At 32.5% G+C, this 19,762-nt stretch overlaps 1 protein-coding gene across 1 annotated transcript; it reads right to left on the bottom strand.

The window, feature by feature from the left end:
* Positions 1-2,078: 2,078 nt before the first annotated feature.
* On the bottom strand, positions 2,079-17,016 carry LOC145598518 (fructose-1,6-bisphosphatase, chloroplastic-like). The gene is made up of 4 exons (XM_081654886.1): positions 16,464-17,016; positions 14,651-14,875; positions 13,591-14,097; positions 2,079-2,340 (listed from the first exon to the last, which is right to left on the bottom strand). The coding sequence occupies exons 1-4, from the start codon at positions 16,902-16,904 to the stop codon at positions 2,269-2,271; spliced, it is 1,245 nt and encodes a 414-aa protein (XP_081511012.1). The 5' UTR covers positions 16,905-17,016; the 3' UTR covers positions 2,079-2,268.
* Between the last annotated feature and the right edge of the window lie 2,746 nt (positions 17,017-19,762).

Genomic DNA, 19,762 nt, shown 5'->3' with positions numbered 1-19,762 from the left:
TTCAAAATAAGAATTTTATTTTTGAAAAATTGCCAGCCACCATTCCCGGCCACCGTGGTTGCCTAGCCGAAGCTAGCCACAGTGGCTGGCTGCCAATAACAGCCACTGTCGCAAGGCAGCAGCGTGGAAGCAGCACTAGCAGCCATGGCAGCAGCCGTGCAACGCTTGCACGCTGCTGCCCACAGCCACCTCAGACCTCCTGCCTTCTATCTAGACTGACCATCAGGTCGGCAGCCGACGTGGCTGTGCCACCCATCCGCGGCTACCGGCCAGCAAAACAATTTTTTTTTTTGTTTTCAATTTAATTAAAATAACTTTTATTAAAATTAAATCAAATCAGTCCAAAAATTAAAATTAAATCAACATTCAATTTTGAAATTAGGGTTCATCATAAAGTTAATCCCAATTTAATTCTAAATCTTAAAATTAAATCGATTATCATACACAAAATAATTTTATGTAAAATAAATTTGATTAAAATTATTGAACGTAAAACAATTCCAATTAAATCAAAATCAAGCACAAAAATCATATTTTAGGCTATGAATTTTCGAAATAATTCAAAATTTAGGGTTAGGGTTTTTCGAAAAAATCGAAACTAGGGTTCTAGGGTTCGAAAATTTTGAATACTCTAGGGCTTAGTTCGGTCCTCTTCATGGCTATTTTAAGCATAATTAAATCACATTTAATCAATTCCAAAAGTTAAATCACATTAAAATAATAATTGAACCATAATTAAATTAATTCTCTCTCTTAATTGATTATAAAATTAACATGGACTTCAAATTAATCGTATTTATAGGATCAAGCGCGTTCATGCAAAAGGCTAACTGATTCAATCAAGTACTTATTCCCAAGATCACATGCATAGCACACAAGACACATATCATACCTTTGAAGCGTTAATTCCACGTAGCAATTTGATTGACAAATCAGGTAGAGAATAGAGCCCCAAGCGTTGCTCCTCTACTTAATCCACAAGCTTCGAACGAGCCGTCCACCAATACTAGATTTGTCGAGTGATTGAGGAAAACCGTGATCACCACCTTTAATGGACTAAGCTGACCACCACGAACCACCACCACCACAAACCACCACACTGGCGCCGAGGAGGAGAGAGAGTGCCGTGAGAGAAAGGAGTGTTTGAGAGGGGTTGGTCTCGTGTTTGCTAATTAGGGTTTGATCACACTGATCAACTGAATTCAACTTATGGCAAAACCCTAGGCACCTAGTCTATTTATAATCACATTATAATTAGACTAGGGTTAGGAAGCCCAAAACCCTTCAATCCACTCCATATGGCCGACCATACTAGGTGATGAGGCCCATCATGGGCCTTGTCTTCTCGTGCCCGATCTAGACCCTTTACTTATAGGATCCGTCCAATTGGGCTTTAATTTGGGCTATTTTACTAACCCAAAGTTCGTTAGTACCTCTAGGTATGATTAAACGACGATCCTAATGTACGAACTTAATTATCTCCATAGTTTGATCCACTTATATATCTAGTAATTGCATATGACGAAGACATAAATCCTTTACCTAGTGTATTTATAATCACATTATAATTAGACTAGGGTTAGGAAGCCCAAAACCCTCAATCTTTATCCTCATGGTCGGCCATACTAGGGGATGAGGCCCATCATGGGCCTCGTCCTCTCGTGCCCGATCTAGACCCTTTGTGTGACCTTATAGGATCTGTCCAATTGGGTTTTGAGCTATTTTACTAGTCCAAAGATCGTTAGTATCTCTAGCTATGATAAACGACGACCCAAATGTCCGAACTTAATTATCTCCATAATTTGATCCATTTATATATCTATTAATTGCACACGACGAAGACATAAATCCTTTTAAAAGGGCTGCAATGAAAGAAAAATCTCACACGAGAGTACATTTTAATGGATGAGAGAAAGCATGAAAATAGGAAATTCGGCAGTAGAGTTGAGTATTTTATTTTACTTAATGTTGGAATTTTAATTGATGGCTTATAGTTGAAATTTCAATTTTATCAAAATAAACTTATGTCTTCAAAACCTTGGAATTGGGCCAAATCCAATTTTCAAATTACAAGCATATCCAAACAAGGCAATTGGGCCAATTTCAGCATTTCCAATGAAATGTTCCATACAAAATAGGCCATAAGGGAATTAGTTTCTGGCCCTTACAATCTATAAACCATAAGTAGCCAATTCTTAAGAAAAATGATTAGGAGCATAACATTTTATAGACAAATAAAGTCTAACTTTTTGCTTATTAATGGAACTTTTATGCTAAATACTTCTCTAATTTCTCTACTTCGTCCTCACTTCCAATGTAGAGCGGCACACGTTGGTGTATCTGTTACAAAGACAAAACAAAAGACATAAGAATAAACAAAACTAAACAATATATTATTTTTAATTGTTAACACACTCTTAGTTAAATGTCATACAATATAGTATTCCCTTTGCCCCATTATTATAAATTTTACTATTACATTTAGATGATGTAACGTTAATTAGGTTGGGTCGCAAAGAAGAAATTTAAGACAAGGTTATAAAAAATTGATTATTAGTTGTTAACTTTAATTTATTTTTTATTTTTAACTTTTTTTTTTTTATTTCTTAGATATATCTATATTTTTTGGTGTAGGGAGAGCAGCAAATAATTTAGACAAGATTCTAATTTTAATTATAACCCCATTTATAGTGGCAGGATCTAGGGATACCTACATAGAGGTACAATTGTACCTCCATTCTCCCAATAAAAAAATTTGTTCAAAAAGGTTGGTTATTATGTATAATAGGTTTTTTCAGTCTTGTCATAGATTAAGATTTATAGCCTAATCGTACGGTCGATGAAAAATTCTTTAGAGTTAGTGGAGGCGTTCACACAAGGACAGAAAGTGACATTCACCCTATGAATTTAGACTTTAGATTATTATTATTGTGTGATGAAATAATAACCATTAGAGGTTTAGTGGTATAAAATCGCTCTTAGTGGTACAATTTCTACTATTGGTGGAATAGTAGTACATTACTAAAACTTATGTTGGAACTTCATTGCTACAAAATACTTCCTCTTTTTTTTTTTTTTTTTTTTTTTTGAAGAAAAAGCAAAACTAGAATTGGATTACACAATGGCGGAGACAACTTTCACCATCAATATCTTTAATTAAAAATTAGTAAAAATTATGATAAAATAAATCATAAAAGTAGATATTATACAAATCCAACAACATATTATGTAATTATATTCATATATTATATATTGGTAAAAATATTAATTCAAGATGACATATAAATAGTGGAAAATCCCAACTCCATATTATTAAAAAAAGGGAGAGAGTATACTCTCAGTATTAGCACATGAATGCAAATCTTAAATAACAGCTGTGGGGCCCACATTATTTTTTTTCTCTCTTCCTTTCTCTCTCTCCCAAATATTTTATTATTTGTTAGGCAGGGTTGGAATGTCTCACAACCCTGCATTAAGACTTCTTTAGAGTAAGTGCAAATGTTAAAAGCTTAATAACCATTCTCTTTAGTTAAATAATTAACACGTTACACTTGTCCCAAAATATGCTTTCTACTTTAATTTTTCTTCCTTTAAAAATTAAAAAAAAAAATAATAATAAAAAAAAAGAATATTAGCCTAAACACTTATTACTTTCTTTTCTTAAAAAAAAAAAAAAAAAAACAAAAACCTTTGGTATTATTCATACTACACAAACTCTTAATAACACCCGGTTTACACTAAATTAGTGTAAATCGGGCTGGGCTGGGCAACTTCATCACCGAGAAAAATGATTTTGAGGAGACAGAAAATGATTTAACAGCGAGGTGGTCGTCAATGGAGAGATGATCGAGGATTATGAAGAGGAGTTCTTCGTTGAGGAGGTCCAAGGGGTTGTTGTTGTTCTCATGCTTCATCGATTTCGCCATTGAAGGATTGAATGAGAGAGAAAATGGAGGAAAGTAAAGGGAGAAGTATTGTAGTTGCTAATTGTAGAAGAAAAATGGTTGAATTTTGAGGAAAGTGAATACTCCTATGATGGAGGATAATTGTATTGAATTGTATTGTTGGGAAGAAGGTGGTAAGGGCAGATTATAATTGATTTCGCCATTAAAGGAGAGAGAAAATGGAGGAAAATACTTGCTAATTGTAGAAGAAAATGATAACTTTTTGATTTTGATACTCTGTTTTTGTGGAAAAAAAAAGGTTACTTTTGTGAAAAAAAAAAGGGTCACTTTTGTGTTAAAAAAGGGTAACTTTTGTGAAAATATTGGTCACTTTTATAAAAAAAAAAAAAAAGGTTCACTTTTGTGAAAAAAATGGTCACTTTTGTGAAAATATGGGTCACTTTCGTAAAAAAAAAAAAAAGGTCACTTTTATAAGAAAAAAGGGTCACTTTACGTAAAATGTTCGATGTACAATAAAATTATTGTAAACCGGGTGCATGCAAAAGGTTTTGTTCATACTAATACTTGTGGGTATTTAATTATAAAAGGAAAAATTGCCCATAATAATCCCATCTTTGGGCCATCCGCAAAAAATAATCTCACATTTGGATTATCTTTTAATGATCCGACCTTTAATGCAAATCTTCTTTAATTGGTCCCAAATGACTTGTAACCGGTTGAGCAGGTTTATTTAAAACAAAAAATTAATTTACACATTGCCTCTTGATTGGAAAAAAAATTAAAAAATAAAAGAAAAACTAATAAAAAGAAAAAAAAATAAAAAGGAAAAAACACAAGCACCACACTTCAGCCACACCACCATCCCCACCACCACCAACCAAACCCAAAACTTGGAACCACCATCCTACCCAGACCCGAAACCACCGCCACTTGACCACGTTGATCGGAATCCCACCTTAGCCAACCCAACCTCAAAGCCCCCTTTAAAGCTGGGCGTGGGCCGGGTCAGCACGCGGGCGGCCCGGGCACGGCACGAGGATGGCCCGGCACGGCACGGCCCGCCGGCAGGCCCGGCCCGGCACGATGGCACGCCCCTCGTGCCTCGTGCGGGCTGCGGTTAAAAAAAACCAAAAAGCAGCCCGGCACGGCACGAGCCCGGCCAATAGCCCGTGGCACGGCCCGCAGGCACGGCCCGCAGGCACGGCCCGCGGGCTAACGGCTATAAGGCTGTTTTTGTTTTCCCTCCAACGGCCATAAACGGCCATAAACGGCTATAAACGGCTATATTTTCACCTATAAATACCACCCTAAACTTCCAATTCTTTCCACAACTCAACTTCTCATCTCATTCTCTTACTCTCTTATTCTCATAATCTCATTATTCTCATATATTATAATTTATAAATTATAATCTCTTAATATTTCTTAATCTCTTATTCTCTTATAAATTTTACATTTTTAATATTATTAGTCTACTACCAAAAAAAAAAAAAATACTTTGTTATATTTACATTCGGGAAATTATAATTTCGGGAAATTATAAATTCGAGAAATTATAAATTTGGGAAAGCGTTGAAGCGTCGTTGTAAGATCTAACTCAACTTTATTTTAATTTGTTATTGTTATTGTTATTATTATTATTATTGTTACTATTATTATTATTATTATTATTATTATTATTATTATTATTATTATTATTATTATTATTATTATTATTATTATTATTATTATTATTATTATTATTATTATTGTATACTTGGAACTACTTAATTACATAAAAACTAATTTCTATTTTAATTGTGGGTTATTTGGATTGTTGAAATCTGTCTAAGGCGGGATTTGGGCTCTGGACAACGTCGATCCTAACCATAACCTACCTGGGATCTCATTGATTTAGATAATCTACTATTATTATAATTATTTTTGAAAATTTATTAACTTACTAATTAAGTAATAATTAAGAAAAAAAACTTACTTATACTTGTTAATTGTTATAATTTGTTATAATTTGTTACTTTGTTAGTGTTATAAACTTATAATTGTTAATTTGTTATAATTGTTAATATTGTTGTTAATTATTATTTATTAGTTAATAATCTTAATTAATCATGGCATCAAACCCGAACCAATCCTCCTCTAAAAAAGCCAAATCTAAACGACCATTGGAAGGCTCTTCTATGCCCCCCCCTACAATGCAAATCCCTACTATGCAAATCCCTACAATGGCCACCACCCACCCCGGGTTTTCTACCGATTTTCCCACCGGATTAGATCAACAAGGGACATTCCAACCATGGCAAAGCACCCAATCTCCACCTTATTATGCCTCCGCACATGATATGCCTTTTGAATTTAACTATCAAACAACTCAAGCAAGCAACACACAACCTGCCGGCTCTAGTGACCCATCCGTCCAAAATACTATTCCCCCATCTGATAACCCATTCATTGAATGGTACACCGAAGAAGAAATGACCCTTTTGAAAAACCGAAAGAGTAAATGTTGGCAATATTTCTTGTTAAGTAGAGATGGTGAAAAAGCCAAGTGTAAAACTTGTGGTAATATTTATTCGGCTCCAGCCAAAGGCGGTACGGGGCACCTAAACCGACACAGTGAAAAATGTGGTGCCCCTAGTACTGACCCAACTCAACCAAAAATTTCTCAATTCCATCCTTATGGCTTCACTTACAATTATGAGAGGGATAGGGATGAACTTGGGAGAATGATAGTCCAAGCCGAACAACCTTTTCTTTTTGCTGAAAGTGATCCGTTTAACAATTACATTAAACGAGCACTACAACCCCAACACAAAAAAATCTCCCGAAAAACCGTTAAAACAGCTGCCATGAAAACTTACTTAGAATACAAAATGAAATTAATTGAAGAACTTAAAACTCTTACTTCAAGAGTTTCTATAACTTCTGATGCATGGGATGGTGGTTATGGTTTACATTATTTGTGTGTTACTTGTCATTGGGTTGATAGTGAATGGTTATTGCAAAAACGTATTATTTATTTCAAATTGCTTGAATACCCCCATACGGCCTTTAATATTTCTAATTGTATTATGAGTGCTCTTGATGAATATTGTCTTAGGGACAAAATCATGTCCATGACGTTTGATAATGCAACATCCATGACAGCTAGTGCTAATCTAATTAAACCAAACTTGCATAATGTCATAATGGATGGAGATGCATTACATATTAGATGCATTTGTCATGTTTTAAACTTGTGTGTTAAGGATGGACAAGAAGCAATTGGTCCATACTATTCCAAAATTCGAAATGCTGTTTTGTCTATTATGTCTTCTAGCAGTAGGTATCAGGAATGGAGGCGATATCTTAAGCAAAATAAGATAAAGCCTATTAGAATTAAAACGGATTGTCCAACTAGGTGGAACTCCACCTATGACATGTTGAGTCAGGCACTTTCGTATAGAGTTCCATTTTCATTGTTTTACAATAATAAGTATCCACAATTCATGATAGCAGACTCCGATTGGGATAATTGTGAAAAATATATGCAATTTTTACAATTATTATATAGTATGACTCACTGTTTTTCTTCTGTTTATGTTCCTTGCATTCATTCTTTCCTTCAAAATGCATGTTTATTTGCTCAACTTCTTTATGAACATCGATCACAACAAGATTACAATGATTATGTTCCACAAATGGAGGCTAAATGGCGTAAATATTACACTAAGCTTCCTATGGTTTATATGTTTGCTTCTATTTTAGATCCTAGATCAAAGTATGATGGCACATTTATGCTAATTGATATTTACTATGAATGCATGCAACTCGGTGATGGTGTCGAACAATATAAAAATCATGTGAAAGATAAATTTTTTGAGTTATATAGAGTTTATGAATCTAAATATGGAACCGTCACTCATTTTGCCCCTTCTCAAACATCCAAAAGCGTAAGTAAAACGGGCAAAAGTTTGGCGGCCCAAGCTGCTAACATGTTATCTAAGTTTTCAGGTAGTGGATCATCATCAAGGCGAACACAAAGCGATGTTTCGGAGTTGCAAATGTACTTAAACTACGACTTCATGAAAGGCTTGGACGAAGATTCGAGGTTGGGGATGGACATCCTAGATTGGTGGAAATCCCAAAGCACAAAGCATCCAATTTTGGCGGCAATGGCACGTGATATTTTCAGCATCCAAGCCTCCTCCGTTGCCTCGGAACGAGCTTTTAGTGCTTCGGGAAGGGTTCTAGACGATAGAAGAACAAGTTTGAAGCCCGAAACACTAGAAATGTGTGTTTGCTTGAAGGATTGGATGGATGCCCAAGAACGCATCCAAGATCGTACTTTTACGGCCAACGACAACATCGATGGTTCCGATCGTTCTGGTTCAACTAGCTCCTCCGCATTAGCTAGTGAACATGAAGCCGAAGATGAAGACGAAGAAGATAATGAAGACCTTGATTGAAGATTACCAACAACTCGAGAATTAATATTAATTAGCGAAAATTCTAGTATTTCCTATGTACTCTATTAATTAGTGAAAATGTTAGTATTTCCTATGTTGGCTATGTACTCTATTAACATTAGCCGTATAATAAAATAACAAAATAAGTTATTCATCAATTATTGTTAGTTGTACACTTGTACTTCATATTATCTTTTACTTAATAAATTTTTATGAATGAATTTTTTCAACTTTTAATTTTATGGAATATGTTATATTGTTATTTAATTTTTGTCTAATACTTATATAGTTATATGAATAATATGATATATAGTAAATTATGAATGAACAATAAATATTAATATAATTTAAACAATATTTAATATAACTTAACTCCATAAAAAATTTAATAATTATTAAATTCAAATATTAAATTGTATAATTATTCAATTCAATTTTTTCTTTCATAAAAAAAATTCAAGTTTTTTTAAAGTTTTTTTTAATTTTTTTTTTTAAAAAAAAAAAAGAAAAAAGGGTAAGCCGTGGCCCGTGGGCCGGCACGGCCCGCCTCCACCGTGGGCCGGCACGGTGGCCGGCACGACGGGCGGCCCGGCACGGCACGACCGGCACGGTGGGCCGTGCCGTGCCGTGGACAGGGAAACCTTGAAGGCCGGCACGGCACGGCACGGCCCGCCTCCACCGTGGGCCGGCACGACCCGGCACGACACTGTTCATGGCCCGCCTAGGCACGGCCCACGGCAGGCCCGGCACGGCCCATGCCCACCACTAGCCCCCTTCAAAAAATCAATACCCCATTAACCCAAGACCATTCGAAAACCACCAAACCAAATCTCTGGAAACGATTGGGGAGTTTGATGCGGACGGAACCGGGGGCAAGGGAGGTCAAAGCAGCCGGAATTGGAGGACGGGGGATTTTGGCATGACGGCTGGAATCGGAAGACGCGAGATAGGGGAGGACAGGCCAGCGAGTCTAGAATCAAGGGCACGGGTGGTGAGCGAGGTCGACATTGGGTGACGGGGAAGGTTAGTGAGGCGGATTCGAGGAACTATGGAGGTCAGCACAGCCGGCTACGATGGCAGTGGTGGTCGGTACAGCAGGGAGGTTGTTCTTTTTTAACTTTATTATTTTTATTTTTTTAGGCCAATCAAGTTCCAACACGTGTCAAGTAACATGCTATAACAACGTTAATTGACCGATTGGGACCATTTACAGAAGATTGTTGTTAAAAGTCATATTATTAAAAAATAATCTAAAGGTGGGATTATTTTTAGTGGACGACAACGTGGGATTATTCCCGACAATTTTTTCATTTATAAAACATACTTAAATAGAAACCGCTTTCGGAAATTTTCCAATCCAATTACCCCATTCCTCCTAACCCTCTTTTTTATTATACTGTTTTTGTTTTGTTTTTTCATAATGAAAATAAGATTCTAAATTTCAAGAATGGATAACTCCTAAAGTAATTTCTCAACCTAAATTTCTTCTTTTTCTATAAATGACAACGAGTTTAAAAAATTAGTATAGAGTAATTATCAATTTTCATAATTGTATATTTTTTTCTTCATATTACTAAGTACAAAAAATTCATAATTTAATTTCTTTATTTCAATATTTTTTTTCCAATTATTTTGCGTATTTAGAGATTTAGTTTCTATGAAACTGTCAGGTGTAAATAACTCTCATGTGATTGGTATTGTTACAATTAAAAAATTAAATCATAATGCAATTAATTTATTTTTTTTCTATATGTGCAAACTCCAACGTCGCTCATAGATTATCTAGTCCATAAATTTTACTAAAATAACAACCACTAACATCATTTCTTCTTCAAATTTTACACATGTCCAGTTATGATAAAAAAAAAAAAAAATTCCCACCTAAATCAATTGCTGACATCATATTTTTATCTTTGTTTTAACCTTAGACTACTATATTATATTTTATAAATTATCTATTACAAATACTAAATAGGATTTTTTTATATTTTTTTGTCATTAATTTACTTAAAAAATTCAATATTTTTTATTGATTAATATAATTGTTTTGAATGCTATTATTATCATTGATTATTGTGTTATACTCGTATTTATCTAGAAACTTCTGTACTTCAAGTATCAATATTTTAAAAAGAATGCATGGTTCGAGTATTATCTAGTTAATAATATAGCACTACTATCAAATATTAATTATTTTACTTCATTTATACTATATGTATATTATAGTACCTTAATATATTCAAAATAAGAGTTTTTGAATGATTAGTTTTAAACTTAGTATGTGCATCTACTCCCTTGGTGTTTATTTTTAGTATTACACTTACAAATGGAAAATTTGCAAATTGCAGCCATTTAAAGTTCGTATTTTGCAAATTGCAACCATTTAATTTTTTTTTTTTTTGCAAATTGCAGCACAAAGGTTCGTATAAATTGCAGCACAAACTTTTTCATCGGTTTACATGTTGAAAAATCATCGTTTCAGGTTTTACGGACCATTTTAGCTCTTAAGGAACCGAATTGAGCTCGGAATTAGCAAAACATTAACGTAAGTGTCTCATTTTTACAGTTTCCCACAAATCAATATATTTTTGTTACGCAAAATGAGGCACTTACGTTATTTTTTTGCTAATTTTGAGCTCAATTCGGATCCTTAAGAGCTAAAATGACCCCTAAAACCTTAACCGAAGATTTTCTCGACATGTAAAAGTTGAATCGGGCTGCCATTTACAATTTATACGAACTTTTGGGCTACAATTTGCAAAAAAAAAAAAAAAAAAAAAATAAATTAAATGACTGCAATTTGCAAATTTTTCCCTTACAAATATGGCCAAGTTTTTTTTAAGGGTCACACTTACCTTTTTAGCAAAAAGCTACTCCCTCTGTTTTACTTTGTTACTGTCATATACTGTTTTGGGTGTTTCAATACGATACACCCATATGAAAAATATTCCTAGCAATCTATAGGGAATATAATTTTTATAATTTGTGAACAGTTAATCTAATTGAGTGTTTAAAGAGTCATATAATTCTGATTGGTTAATATATGTGCTAGTGGATAGATTGCTGACATGAAAACTTCTTCCAAACTTAATCAAGATTTATTAAAGGCAATTTGATTACAACCAATTCCCATAAATAATAAAAAAAATAAAAAAATAAAAAAAAACTGGTAAAGACAAAACATTAATTACAAAGATGCAATCAAATTCCAGATTATTAAGATTTATCATTTTCTTATTTTAAGTGATTGATTACAAAGGAGACTAACAAAGTGAAACAGAGGGAGTACATTTTAATATTATATATATCTCCTGACCTACTACTACTTTTATTACTATTTGTGTTTCATATTATATTCAATAGCTGGGTATTTTTTGTGAGATATAAGAAAATCAATTGTTGCACTTGCAATAATGTGAGACGGAGGAAGTATTTCTTTCCTTTCATTTGTTGCTTTTCAATTTACTAACAATCTCCCTATTTTTATTTTACAATTTTTTAATACTACAATTACTCCACTTACCTTTTATTTATTTAAGTTAGTTAAATTGCCTAAAATTATGTGCTTGTAAAAAAAATAACACTTAAATAACAAATAGAGTATATATTTTAATTATTTTTATATTTCAATTACTGATTCAAAAAAGTAGTATGCCTCACTTGTTATAGGGAGGCTCTCGTGAGAATTTTCTTATGTTAGAACACTTTTTATGTTCTAAATTTTACTCGTATGTTCTAAAATTTAAATTTGATGTTCTATACTTTTTCCCAGGTGTTCTAAATTAAATCAGATGTTCTAAATTAGTAATGACATGTTCTAAACCATAAATTAGTTAAGTTAGATATTATAAATTTTGAATGACTTATTTCGAAATTTTAACTTATATGTTTTAAATTTTAAAACGTGCGTGTGTTCTAAGGTTTTTAGTTATATGTTCTAAATTTGAAAGTATATGCTCCAATTTTGACTCACTTGTTCTATATTTTTACTTATATATGTTCAATATTTTTACTCCCATTTTCTATATTTTATACCAAGTAATCTAAATATTTTATTCACACATTCTAAATTTAAAATCAGATGTTCTAAATTTTAATCATATGTTCTAAATTTCATGAAGCAATTTTTTTAAATTTTTACTCTCATGTTCTAATTCTTGAATCAGTTGTTCTAAATTATTGCTCACACACATTTTCAAAATTATTAGTCATATGTTCTAAATTATTAGGGGAAAATACAAGTTAATCTGCAAGATAAACGAATGATGGCATTTTTGTAAATATATTGAAAAAGCAGAGTCATTTATTCAGTACTTTTGGTGAGTTGTCCAATTACTGTTTGTTTCTTGCTTTTACTATTTGGTGAGGAAATTACACATGTACCCTTCAACTAGTACATGAAAAAACACATATACCCCTCAACTGGTACTTGAAAAGACAATTATACCCCCAGATAAACAAATTTTGTTTATCTGGGAATTGACTGGGTATCCCTCAATTATTAGTCATATGTTCTAAATTTAAATTTGAGTCGCATGTTCTAAATTTTTACTCGTATGTTCTAAATTTTTACTCACGTGTTCTAAATTATAGATTAGTTCTCATATAAGTATGAATTCTTACATATGAACCTATTCTCACTAGATCCCTCCCCTATATATATATATACTTCCTCCGTTCTTTTATTATTGCACCACTTGCCTTTTTAGGAAGTTTCACAAATATTGCACCATTTTCTCTTTAGGAAAAAAATTATTTGTGTTCACACTACAAATACCCAACATACCCTTGCTTTTTCACACTTACTTTTTAATTTATCAATATGTCACATGGGCAATTTTGTATTTTTACCTTTCTCTCTATTACTTTTTTCCACTACCAAAATATTTGTATCCAACTCCTATGGTGCAATAATAAAAAAACGGAGGAAGTATATTATTTATGTTTTGCAGAAATATTTTTAATTTTAGTAAAAATAATATTAGTTCAGCAAAAATAAAGTCAACTTTAAATGGCTAATAGATGGTTAACATCAATAAATAATATGTATAATTTTATTCGTAAAAAAAAAAATAAAATTATAATTTATAATTTTATTGATTTAATTTTTTAAATGTGTTAATTTCGTACCCCCCATCGTTTTTTTGGTGGATTTACCACTGCCCTCTATCAACAATGTTAACATATGGGACATCCTAAAATTTGATCATATCGGAGTATATTATGATGATTGAACTTACCTCTGTAGGTTGAATGTCGAGAATTCTATTATGGCCATCAGATCCTTTTCCACCAGCCTGTTCTACTATAAAGCTCATGGGTGCACATTCATACAAGAGCCTCAACTTCCCGTTTTTGCTCTTAGAATCTCTTGGGTACCCATAAATGCCACCATATAGAAGTGTTCGATGAAAGTCCCCGACCAAACTTCCGATGTAACGAGCCGAGTACGGCTTTCCAGACGATCCAGGGTCTTTAAGGTCATCCATGTACTTCTTCAATTTGTCATCCCACATTTTGTAGTTACCTTCATTGAATGAATAGATTTTCCCTGCTTTAGGTATCTTGATGTCTTCTTGAGTGAGGACAAATTCGCCATACATGGGATCTAATGTGAATGCATACACCCCTTTTCCAATGGTAAGTACAAAGATTACAGAGCTGGAATACATACAATACCCTGCTGCTAATAGGTTATCCCCTGGCTGACAAACATTCACCACACACCTCTGTTCTTCGGCGCTTAGCTGCAAATATTGTTTAAACTATAATTAAACATACTTAAGAAATGTCTTTTTAATGTATTTTTTACCTGACAGCTTTTATTAGCTTTTCCCTCTTTTAACCATTATTTTAGAAAATAAAAAAAAAATAAAAAAAAAACGTAGGATATGTTTGTCATAAAATAAAATTTTGGTGCCTGTACCTTAGCATCAAATATTAGACATAGTTTTTGTTCTCCCGTAACGTCTACAAAATTCTGTCTTCTATATGTTTTCGGTCTATTATCACAGTCTATGGAACTACAATAATTTTTTGTAAAATGATGAAATTCGAGTGGCTTTGAAGTGATGATGCTACAAAACTGAGATATAAATTATGTTTGAGTTACATGAATTTAAACTTTTCTTTGTTAATTCTATCAAAGACATCTCTTTATATATGGTTATATTTTTTTCCTCAGGAATCAGCATATAAGATTGTAGAAATGTTTCCAACAGCAATTTAAACAATAGTTATTAGGAACTCTCGTTTTATTTTGGCTAATAAGAGACTGAGATGAAGAATAATGAGAGTTACCTCATCTTCATTGTCAGAGTCGACAATGCACTCATCATTTGGGCTATAAATTCCGAAGATGGAACCAGTTGAGACAGCTGCATCGATGTTGGATGATCCATCAAGTGGATCAAACACAACAATATAGTTTCCGGAATAGCTCTCTTCGACTGCCACTGGTACATCCTCTTCTTCTGATGCAATTATCCCTGTCCTCCCACTTGATCTCAAGCAGTTTGAAAACACCTGTCGGATATTTATCTTTGTAGTTAACTTTTGCATAAACGCTCGTCATTCTAAATTAATATTTACAGCCTTCACATTTTCAGATACAACATGATTGTGCTTTAAATTTTTCATTAGTAATAGATATGCTCTTCTTATCTTCTCTGTATTATTGAATATGAGTATCAATCTGGGTCATTCATCATTATTCGAATGTAATCCAACAGTAAACCAACTTTATATTATGTTAGATTTCTGGATCTTTTACCAAAACGGCTAGTTTGACAAAAGTATTTACCAAAACGTCTAATTATAAATTTTAATTCCCAAACTAGCTAATTTATTAGCTTGGAAGGAATTTATCTATTTCTTATTTCCTTTGAACCGGTTTGGTTCATTTTTTTTTTTTTTTAAACTTTGTTTTTTTGGTTTTATTTTTATTTACTTAAAGATTTTTTTTAAGTTGGAAAATTTAAGCAATATACAAAACTACGAAGAACGTAAGCAGTTGTAGACTCACAAAACCCTAATTTTGATCAAAATAAATAAATTAAAAGCACTAATTTTTCATCTTGATCATATCAATCACAAAAATTTGGAATTTCAAGTAGTATTGTTCTATCAAGACTATTGCAAATTTGTCTTCAAAAAAAAAAAAAAAAAAAAAAAATGACTATTGCAAATTTATACGACGATAAGAGATTTTAAGGTATTGTTCATCTTTTTCATGTCTATTAATTGTATACTCTTTGTTAATGTCGGCTAGTATGAATATTTTTTTTTTGTTTAATGTGTATGATAAATCAAACTTACATACGTAGTATATTTATTTCTATCTTTATGTGTTAAAAAAATAGTTGTATTTTTTTTTTCTTTTGTTGATTGGAAGTTTGGATCATTTTTTTGAGTAGTTGTTTTGTTTATGTTGTGTAACTTTTTAAAAAAATTGAGAATTGCTGCATACTTCGTATATATTATTTTGATTTTTATTGTTCAAATTAATGGGATATTTTAAACTATGACATTAGAATTTAAATAAAACCAAAAAAAAAAAAAAACTAATTCTTTTTAAATACAACAAAAAAAAAACATAAAGTAATTAACCGTTTTGGTAAATAAACAATATCCTTTCAAATCAATAAATTTAGCTAGTTTGGGAATTAAATTTATAATTAGCCGTTTTGATAAATACTTTTGTCAAATTAGCCATTTTGGTATATTTTCATGTCACAATGTTAAAGCCGACTTCTGATAGACCAATGACAACCGGTGTAAAAATTTGTCACATTGCTTGAGATGAGTCACAATGACTGAGAGTAGCTTTAGCATGAGTGACCTTATGTTTGTTTATGTAGCTGGCCTTACTTATCAGATTAAGGCGTTCAAGCAAAAGATGAAGAAAAATGTTAAAACTGACTTTTGGTAGGCCAGTGATAGCCGGTGTAAACATCTGTCACATTGCTTTATTCGAGTCACAATGAATGAGAGTAGTACTAGGATGAGTGACCATATGTTTGTTCATGTAGTAACCTCACTTATGGGATTAAGGCGTTCAAGAAAAAGACGAAGAAGAATGTTTAACTGACTACAATAAAATCAATGATCATACCTCATTGGAGACAACATCAAGTTTCTTCTGATCCTCTCCTTGGACATTAACAGCCCCTTGAATTCCAGTAAGGTTAGAAATACCAGCGCGTTGAACCAACGAAGCAATTTGTTTACAAGCCATGGAGATGCTAGACAGTACAATAGTAAGCTCTGCATCAATAACCCCTGCTTGTTCCTGCTTAAGCAGCCAACCAGTTAGTGTCTGAATCTCAAATTTACTCTTAGTCCTAGGCTTTGTTTCTGCAGCCTCGGCAGCTGTTCCTACAGCTTTACACCTAACTCCGGCTGCTAAATGTTTCCTATTGCCCGCAGTAGGAAACGAATGAAGCGACTTGGTAAAATTTATGCATTGTTGAGATGGAGAAAGACTAGATAAATGAGGATTAAAGATAGAGGTACGCAATTTGACTGGTGTTGTTGTTGGTCCTATTGCTGCCATTGGTATTATTCTTCCTATGCTTTTTTTTTTTTTTTATTATTATTATTATTATTTTTTTTTTCTTGAAAGGTTAATAGATGATTATGAAATTCAAGGAATTTGAAAGGATATTTTGGGGTGATATTAGAATGTGAGTACATAGTTTGTGGGGAATTGTAAGGCTGCTAATGAGAGTATGATATGATTTGGTCCCACTTATCCTCCATGTACAATCCACTGTTTGTTTTGTGTGATCAGATTTTGCTGAATCAACAGTTACCTTTTGGAATAAGAGCTAACTTGATTCGTGGTGTTACTCCAAATGATTTCTCGAAATTGAATGACCCAAGCAATAATTGAAGCTAGGCGACTAGTAATTGATCCTGAGTGAACTAGTGTATTCATACCTATTCACAAGTATTCCTACTTTTCTACCCTCTTTGTATCCTACCTTTATTTATTGTTACTTCTTAATACAGAGTACTTTTTAATCTTTAAACTAGTGTGTGGCCCTAGACGTTTCACCGGATTTTGTTTGAATATCAATATATATTATTTGGACTATAAAATCATAACTATATAATTACCAAAAAAAAAAAAAAAAAAATAAGTAGACAATAATAACTAATGAAATTAAATAAATGCACTCAAATCAATATCATGTACAAATTAAAGTATTTAGTGTATTATAATAGAATATGAAGCATAATGAAAACGTATAGCAAAGTTGGTAATAAGATTATTTCATTTACTCCCTCCGGTTTCAATTATCTGCAACAAAGACAACTTTTACGGACTCCTAGGCAAAACTTTTAGGGAAGTTTAATGAAAAGTTAAAGTGTTTAATTAAGTTGGAAAAAAATGAGGGAAATAGGAGAGAGAAAGTGGTGCATGTGACTTAATTTTGCATGTGGGTACATTTGAGTGGGAAAAAGGAGAGAAAAGGTGGTTCCCTTTGTTTATAATTAAGATAAGTTAAACAAATTTAAAACAAAAAAGTAAGGGTAAGGATGTTTGTTTACACTATAAATTTTACTAATAATAGAAATAAAAACATTTGTTGTAGATGATAGGTAGCATCCAATTATGGCAAATGTTGTAGATAATTGAATGCGGAGGGAGTATTATTAATCTTGAGTTCAAACCTTGTGATAAACATTTTTATTGTAATTGAAACAAGTTCATAGTATAATAGATGTGGCATATTACGGTGATGTAGCATATTTCTAATTTCTAATACATGTGAAGGGGAGGAAGTACATTTCAAGGGTTGTGAGACAAAATAAAATGTCTCACAACATAAAATAATATAGCAAATATACTAGGAAGAGAGATGGTTTCACGTGCAAAAACGACAAAAAAAATTGGGACCACAACTATTGAGAGTATACTTTGTACCACTGAGGATTTTTATAAGTACCATTAAAACCGCATTGAGTAACACTGGGAGTGTATTTTGTACCACTGAGATGTAATGGTATTATTTGACAGCCTAATCAGACATTTGAACCTTTTTTTAAATACCACTAAAATTATATTTTGTACCACTGAGAGTGTATTTTGTACCGCTGAATCTAAAATGGCAAAATTTAAATTCCGCATGAAATGACCAACCTACCCCCACGAGACACTTTGAAATCTCTCTCAACCCTCCATTTATAGAACCTCATGTGAAGGGTGCCACGTGGCACATATCTACATATGTAAGTTAGATGTTAAACGATAATCATTAATAATAGAGAAGTTAAGATACCCATAAGAAAAGTTATATATATACTAGTTTTCTGTCGGTGCGATGTCCGGGTTATTTATTGAATTTTGAGATAAATTTATAATCTATATGTCAAATTTTAAAATATGTCAGGCATGCAATGGCTAATAATAATGTTAGTGAAAATATTCGATTTAATACATTAAAAAAAATAAAAATAAACTAGATAAAATAAATGTTCAAAGCACCCGGATTGACCCGAACCCAGAACTTTGGACAAGGGATGAACATTTCTTGACTCGTAACTTGAAGTGACCCAACCTGAGATGATTCATGACCCAACCCTAATTGACAGGACTTTACTTTATTAGATTGTGAAGTATATAATTTTAACCGATTAGTATATATTGTAAATGGATGTTTTACGCTTTGAACTTTTTCTTTCGCTCCGAAATATACTATGATATTAAAACTAAATTTATATGATAATTTTTGAGAATTATAATCTAATAATTTTTTTTGAATAAATTGTAATTCAATTTGTACATCTGAAATATTGGTATTTTATCGATAATAAAATTCTAAACTAACAATTTTATCCTAACATTCTATCCAAATAGAATTCTAAACTCACTTTTTTATCGTCTATTTAAATCTATCCAACGTGACGCGAAATTTGGCAAAAAGTTAGAATGTCAAGTGTCGTAATCTCGTGACCTGACTAAAAGTTTAGCTATATATATTTGCTTGAACTGGGATAACATTTTTTTTTGACACAAAACTGGGATAACATTAGAATTCTAAACATCATATCATATATAACTAATGTATAAAGCAAAACTTTTAGCCTGACCACGATATAACGACACTATGTGTTGGGTTTCGATGAGTCCATCTCGCTGTGGAAGAAAACCCGAGCTAAGACCACACTTACAATTAATATAATCACAAGACATAATTAACTTAAACAATAATAATTAAGAAATTAAAAGATTAATACCTTTGACGAGTGCTTCGTCACAACACGAGCTTTTACTTTGGAAAGCTTTTAGTCTCTGTAACACCCCAATAATTCTCTCTTAAAAACCTGTGAATTACCTGAACAATTCCAAGAGAATTACTGGCGTGCTACCGCCACGTGTTCAAACGTTAAGGCTTTTACAGAAAA

This window comes from Chenopodium album, chromosome 2 (assembly GCF_948465745.1).
Source record: "Chenopodium album chromosome 2, dcCheAlbu1.1, whole genome shotgun sequence".
Taxonomy (NCBI): domain Eukaryota; kingdom Viridiplantae; phylum Streptophyta; class Magnoliopsida; order Caryophyllales; family Amaranthaceae; genus Chenopodium; species Chenopodium album.
The sequence above is the reverse complement of the archived record's forward strand: the minus strand, read 5'-3'. Positions and strand labels throughout refer to the sequence as shown.